This window comes from Adiantum capillus-veneris, chromosome 13 (genome assembly GCF_014529385.1).
Source record: "Adiantum capillus-veneris isolate H3 chromosome 13, ASM1452938v2, whole genome shotgun sequence".
NCBI classification, from domain to species: domain Eukaryota; kingdom Viridiplantae; phylum Streptophyta; class Polypodiopsida; order Polypodiales; family Pteridaceae; genus Adiantum; species Adiantum capillus-veneris.
In genome coordinates this window covers 86,821,356-86,828,264 of record NC_140943.1, presented here as the reverse complement: position 1 = coordinate 86,828,264, position 6,909 = coordinate 86,821,356, and the positions used below count along the sequence as shown (strand labels likewise).

The 6,909-nt window shown below is 41.8% G+C and overlaps 1 protein-coding gene across 1 annotated transcript; it reads right to left on the bottom strand.

Annotated features, from left to right (window-relative positions):
* Nucleotides 1–3,389: 3,389 nt before the first annotated feature.
* Nucleotides 3,390–5,448, bottom strand: LOC147444395 (uncharacterized). Its single transcript, XM_086527026.1, has 2 exons — nt 4,905–5,448; nt 3,390–3,630 (listed from the first exon to the last, which is right to left on the bottom strand). The coding sequence occupies exon 1, from the start codon at nt 5,337–5,339 to the stop codon at nt 4,905–4,907; it is 435 nt and encodes a 144-aa protein (XP_086383152.1). The 5' UTR covers nt 5,340–5,448; the 3' UTR covers nt 3,390–3,630.
* Between the last annotated feature and the right edge of the window lie 1,461 nt (nt 5,449–6,909).

The following is a 6,909-nucleotide window of genomic DNA, read 5'->3' as shown; positions in this document are numbered from 1 at the left end:
GATCTTGTCATTGACAAGGGCATTGATTCCATTAGTTTTAGACATATTTGCAAAAATCGAAATTCTCCACAAAACCTGCCATTAATTTTAGAGATATTTGCGAAAAATCACACAACCTACACTAGACCAAAGATAGCTTGAAATATGTCGCAATCAATGATCACAATATGTGTGTATACACTTGATACACATCTTCAAACTGCCATGCAGCAACTATGAAAATTGTAGTACTATTCGCGCTTCCTACAACACCACAATCATAAAATTACACGCTCTGATTTTAAAAAGGAGACCGACACGCTCCTTGAAATGGAAATTAGGATACCAAATGACGTCAAAAGAATTGCATAAAATTCCAAAGCGCATGACCTCCCACAAACCACCAAAATCATAGATAATTATCCACGCCTCCAAAGAATCTCAAGAATGAGTGTAGTATCAACACACGAGAGAATGGAAAAACCCTTATCCTTGACCGCTTCTTTCATCTCTCCTACTTGCTACTCACAACTTCTTAGCCACAACATAGATGAGAGATCTTGAGCTCTTGCACGCACGTGTAGAATGCACAATAAAAATGGAAGTTTAAAGCTATTGCTTCTTCACAACTCAAAATGATGGTAAGGTTTACAAAACATAAATTGAGACATGCAATACAATGTGCAAAGATCATGTGAGATTGCTCATGAGTGAGTTTGCATGATAAGTGGCCATCTCTTTCAATATGTAGACTATTTGATTGAAGTCCAATTGCTGTCCCTGGCGATGATCCTCATGTGTGCTACCTCTTTCCAATGGTTGGTGAAGGCAAGAAGTCATGCAACCATCCCATGTGTTGAGCTTGATATCTCAACAATGAGCACAAAATACTTTCCGACTTTGTTGCTCTCAAATATTCGATCAAATACACAATCTCTAGCACATGCATATGTTTATAATTCTCAAGGCGTCATGTATCTCTCTCTCTCTCTCTCTCTCTCTCTCTCTCTCTCTCTCTCTCTCTCTCTCTCTCTCTCTCACACACATTTTCACACAAGAAACATGAGATTAATTTCTTGACTTGGATTGAAAGAGTGCCATGTGTGATATTAAAAAGATGCACAACCCAAAGAAATATATAGCTTATGCTTTATTTAAATCTCTTAATCTATCACACTACGTGGTAGGCCACTATCTTAACACTAGCATAAAAAACACAGCAAGTCCTAGAGGAGGGCCTCCTGTTCCAAATTAGGAAGCTTAGTCATGAGGCTCATGCTCGTATTTTTTGCAACATAAAATCAAGAGGTGTCCAAAGTGTTTCTATGTCATCTCAACTCGAGCAATTCATAAGTGCAAACACGATACTTAGCAAACCTTGACCTTTAAAACTGTATTTGAAAGACTATATATGTCTTTATGTAAGACTTTCTATTCTCAACAAGAAGTGAATGGTCCAAGAAGTGAATGGTCGCATCAGGTTTAGCTTATCATTAAGAATTCCCAAAGATCTATGTAGAAGACAATCGACATGTACTATCAAAAAAACATATGTCAACTCATGCTTACAAAAATGCTAGCCATGTTGATTTATTGCCCCGATCATGCAATGCTACTCGTTTTTTGCAACAAACTCCAACAAAAGAGCATAAATAGGCTAGACAACTTAGACACAAAGGCAAGGAAGTATACTTCATGTTAGTACAACACACCATTCTAGCATTAGCAAGAGGTTTACTCCAAAAGTACACGCAAGTGATGCAAAGAACAATGCACTTGTCAAAGAGCAAGTTCTTAGTCAAGATGCCTCATAAAATGTGCTTGTCAAATTAAATGCCCATCATGGATAAGGGAAAAAGTTTTCAATCTTTGCCACCAAAAGAACACATGCAAGGGATCACAATCATTTGATTATCCTCATGAGTTTCCTATTCTAGGTACGGAGATACATAGCCATGAGACCAATACACATGGCGTTCAAAATCTCATCATCAAGTTGCTTTATCAATAGGACTCATGCAAGCAATTCATCACTATAATTTGAATGCTTCCAACCATCTATTATCTTACTGTGTGCTACTATTAGGTACATATTACGCACTACCCAATACTCAAAAGAAACTTAAAAACTTGGCCAACCATATTCAGAGGTTTTTCCACTAAATTTTCCCATATTTTGTATGTTTTCTCACGTTATAAGTTAAAATATGGGTGGGCCTACACTAAAAAACTAGGTTTCTTTCAAGTAATACCACTACCCATCACATCAAAATCTTAAATTATGCCATAGATCAGACTCGACACGAAAGCCTGTAGACCATATTCTTGAGCATCTTGTCAATGCTAGAGATATATTGACAACACTTCGGCACATGTTCAATAAGTCCATGTGAATGCTCTCTTAAGAATGGACCTTTTACACTTTAAGAGGTATAGGAGGACAAAGGCCAAGGGGTAAGAAGTGCAAAGGCTTGCAATGGAACCATGTAAAGAAGAACTAGGGCCACAAAGTATCAAGAGGCTCCCAAGGCAGCCTCCAAGACTTGCATCCCAACTAGAATGCAGAATAGAGCTAGGTCATGCCTCTCCCTCTCATACTAATGTCGTCACCAATTTATAGAGCGAGTGTGGAATGCAACTATCATGGCCATGTGTAAGGCAAGGCGTAGCCGTTGGGTAAGCAAGACCACAAACTTCTACAAGGGAAAAAGCTCCACAAGTAAACTGAAATCCAAACCTGTGTAGGGCAGGCTTTGTGGCATAAATGGGTGGGCTTCCTGAAGAAAATTTGTATTCTCTAAAGAGATATTTTACGGGCAGGTAAATGACTAGGAGCTGGGTGACCATCATACAATAGTACATAATCTAGCACAGACCCAAGAGACTTAATCCAGTTCATTTATAGGCCTCACTACGCAGTACTTGCAGATAGCTGAGGTGCACTTCTAAGCAGATAGTTTCATCGTTCCTTGAGTTCTTTTGACCCTCGATTTCCATACTGTGCCACTAAGAAACAAACTTGACTCATGCTCTGACAAGGAGATGGCTTGAGTGTCTAGAGTCTTTCACTTGCATTCAAGGACAACCATTCTTGACGGAGGATAGAACTACTGAGAGACTCCAGAAATTTGTAAAAAGAGCCTTGTTAGAAGAAGACAACATGGACTTATGGGCTAAAAACAGCAAAAAGGAAAAAAAGTGCATAACCGCATCACCTTCCTGTGACCCATAAAATCGGTCGTACTCTTGCCAGCGACAACTGAATGCAGCTGCATACATCATGCAGAACTTGGATGTGTAGCAAAGTGGACAATATCCCCAAGTACAATCATGCATGTAAGTACGAAAAATGCTTAGTGACCTTTTTGTGGCAAACTAGTGACTTCTGTCTAGCAAGTACTAGCAAAACAGCCAGTTCAAAACCTTATAAACTGCAAACTTTCTGAGTTGGCATAGTTGAAAGCGCGCGCCAACTAGCACATCCACTCTCCATATTTCTTGTAGTGGCTTAAGAAAAATGTATATAACCAGAGTTTATCACATATATTAACGATATAGTGTTTCTTTAGAGGTTTCATCTTTGCCGATGATAATGAGCTTGAAAAGGCCACATTACACATTGGTCACGGACAAAGACAACTACTTGACAACCTGCAATCAAGAAGAGAAGGGAGTGAAGACTGTATATCCATGAAACCACTACTTGAACAATGTAATCTTAGAACATTCTAGTTTCTTCAATAAACCAAAACACATTCAATGGATGCTTCTCTATGAGAATAAGCATCCCTACTGGAAACCCCACTGAAACCATACACAAGCTTAATTCACCAATCCGGTAAATTGACAGCATTGGATGTTAGGCAGGTAGACCCTACAGTTAGCACAATATGCTTGGAAAATAATTGAGTGATGAAGAAAATTAAACCCACATAATTGATCAAATTTGCAGCCCAAAGACTCACTGCACCACAAACGGATAGACCAAGACAGCTTTTAAAAACCCTTCTGGACTACATTTGAGCAGGTAGAGCTGGAAGCCAAATAAATAAAAAGATGAAAAAAGAGGAACCGATTACATAAACATGCAACGCAATATCGACTCATTCTCATAATGAAGCTCAAAAGTCCCTCTGAAGCAATGTAAGTTCAGCATCATCTATAAATAAACAATAAACACAACTTGATAGAACAAACGCAACATAAAATCACTAATTACTAGTCTTAAAATTCTTCCACATAAAAATCTTGTGCATGTAAAAGAAGAAGCCTCTTAAGTTGGACAATATGTGAAGAGTGACCTTATGTGCAACATGCTAGCTTCTAACCCGGCAGCACACCAGCATGCCATGGAATATCACCATCACGAATGCATGGAAATTACTTAACAAGATAAGGGTAACCCCACTTCATAGGCAACTACACTAATTTACCCTTGAAGCCCTCATTTCCAATTCAGAAATTGCTGTTAAGTTCCTTTCAAATGAAGCACTCTGTGTAAAACTATTGTACCATGTGCATTCAATGGATGTTATTAGAATCTCTTGTCTACAAATTCCCATGATTATAGCAAACTACACTCAAGACAATCTGTAACTTTACCATAATGTACAGAGTGTCATAAGGCTGTACCAATGCAAGATGCAGGGCTTATATGAAACCACAGTGCGATACAAAAGTAGGACTAATAACACCATGTCAAACCAAAAAATAGCAGTGCACACCATGCTACACCATAATACGGCATGAGTAAATGGGAAAAAAACACCATCTTTAATGGACATCTCACCGAGGCAATGTGCAGAATGTGAACCCATGCAAGACACAGAAACAATATGAAACCACATTGCATAGCACTATTACAACGTGGTAAACAAAGACACAGCATACATAATGGGAACAAGACGAAAGGAACGGCAGCTTACCTATTGCTGCTGTAGGGAGAAGGCAGAGGCTGGATGCCACCGCCCCAGGCCCGCAGCAGACTTGAAGTAGATTTGGCCAGGATGAGCATCATCCATGAAGATCTCAACTATGGAAACCCAAAGCAGAAGTTCTTTGGCCTTCACCCCAGCAAGCTTCTTGAGGCGCTGCTTCTCTATGAAGCCAGAGACCTCTTTACCGTAAGCGGTCTTGGTCCTAATGGCCTTGAAGAGGTGGTCGCTGCTGTTCTTCTTCTGCTTCACCCAGAAGTAGCCCGTGCTCTCCACGAACCCTACTTCCTCGATGTCCTCCAGAGGGAGGAGACCGTCGGGGAGACCATGGCGAGTAAGCATGGCGATGGCATTTTCTGAGCAGGCATCGTGCCCTTTCAGCACCTGCGCCCCCGCTCTCTGCTGATCGACAAGAACGGTTGCCATAGCTTGCTCTGTCTTCCCCTCCCTCGAATGAGCGAACTACAAAGTAAGCGTTGTAGGCTAGCTCAATGAAGTCTTTTTGCCTCACCTACCTTACAGGTCGAATAATGCAGTACAGACTCCCTCTGGACACTCTATATAGCATGCCCATACCTATTACCTACAGTGCATGATGGTCCTGACTCCTGACTCGTGGAACACTTTGCTTACTTTGTATCCCGACTCAAACACACCCACAAGGCACACATACACTTTTGGGGCTTGTTGGGTGCTTGTGTGTGACACGGCATTAGAACTATTGTAGCCTAGTCATGCCACCCAATACAGAAAGCGCCATGGTCTAACGCGTAGGGGGGAGAGAGAGAGAGAGAGAGAGAGAGAGAGAGAGAGCAGGCCTCAAGGATTGTGTGCCTTCAAGGTTGCACATAATCAATCGCCATTCTGGTTACACAACCTTGACGGTCTAAACGGGCCCTTGAAACCCCCCCCCCCCCCCCTTCTGAAATTAACAAAGGCGATGGGATCAAGTGCCCATATAAATCTTGGTTGCCAACATCAATTGAGCACACATAGAGAACCGGGGTTAGAGTCATGACTACCGTGAGGGAAAGCATGGATCTCATGGTTGCAAGGGTAGAGTCATTGTTCGCTTGTCGCGACAACAAAGAGGGAAAACATGAATCTCAGGTAGATGGGTGGGCACAACAAATGGCTCATGATGGCACCTCACAAGTGTGGACTCTTAGGCTGGGTTCTTAAGAGCCAACGGCAAAAACCTTGCAAGGGTTAGAGGCAGTTCTATAAAATTTATTTTAAAAGGTTTTGACATCCAATGAGTTGTAGTGTAGTGGTGACATTGTTTGTTGAGCGCTTAGCCACTAGATCAAGGTTCAATCACGTAGATTCGTCTTTTCAAAGAAGTGCAATTTCCTTTTGGGTCAATGGGCAGCCTCCACGATGGCAGCACGCTCCTTTTCGAATGTCTTCCATCGGCTCTTGTGAACCTGGCCTTAGTAGTCCCCCTCCTAACCTCACACTCTAACCATGTGACACACAAATGGGTCACGAGTGCATACCGCAAATGTGGACCCCTAGTTATCCTAGTCCTAAGCTCACATTGTAGCCATCCCAAACATGCCACAAATCTCTCACAATTGCGCCTCGCAAGTTTGGACCCTTAGTTGTCCCCCTCCGAACCTCACATCAACCACTTCGCACAGGTAGTATGGAAACTGTAACATTTTAATATACTTGAACAAGGGCCCCATGTCGGCCCGGTGGAAGAAAACTTGAAAGGAGTGTGAGCCTTGCATGGAAACATTCCATTGGGCCAAAAGTTTGAGACCCATTTTTCAGACCCACTACAAAATGCGCAAGTCTCCCCGCCTCCCCCCGATAATCTACCATCATTGCCCCCTTTTCAGTGGAAAAGGCCCTGAGACAAAGTTGAACGCAGGTGATTGGCTAGCTTATCTAACAACTTGCCAACACGCCACCATTCACTTGGTTGTTGAGTAAGTTGAAACTAAACTCTTTGTATTACCTCTGCCTCTTGAGAACGAGGGGATAGGAG

Coding starts and splice junctions, on each gene's coding strand:
- LOC147444395 (XM_086527026.1), bottom strand. CDS start 5,339: ATGGCAACCGTTCTTGTCGATCAGCAGAGAGCGGGGGCGCAGGTGCTG.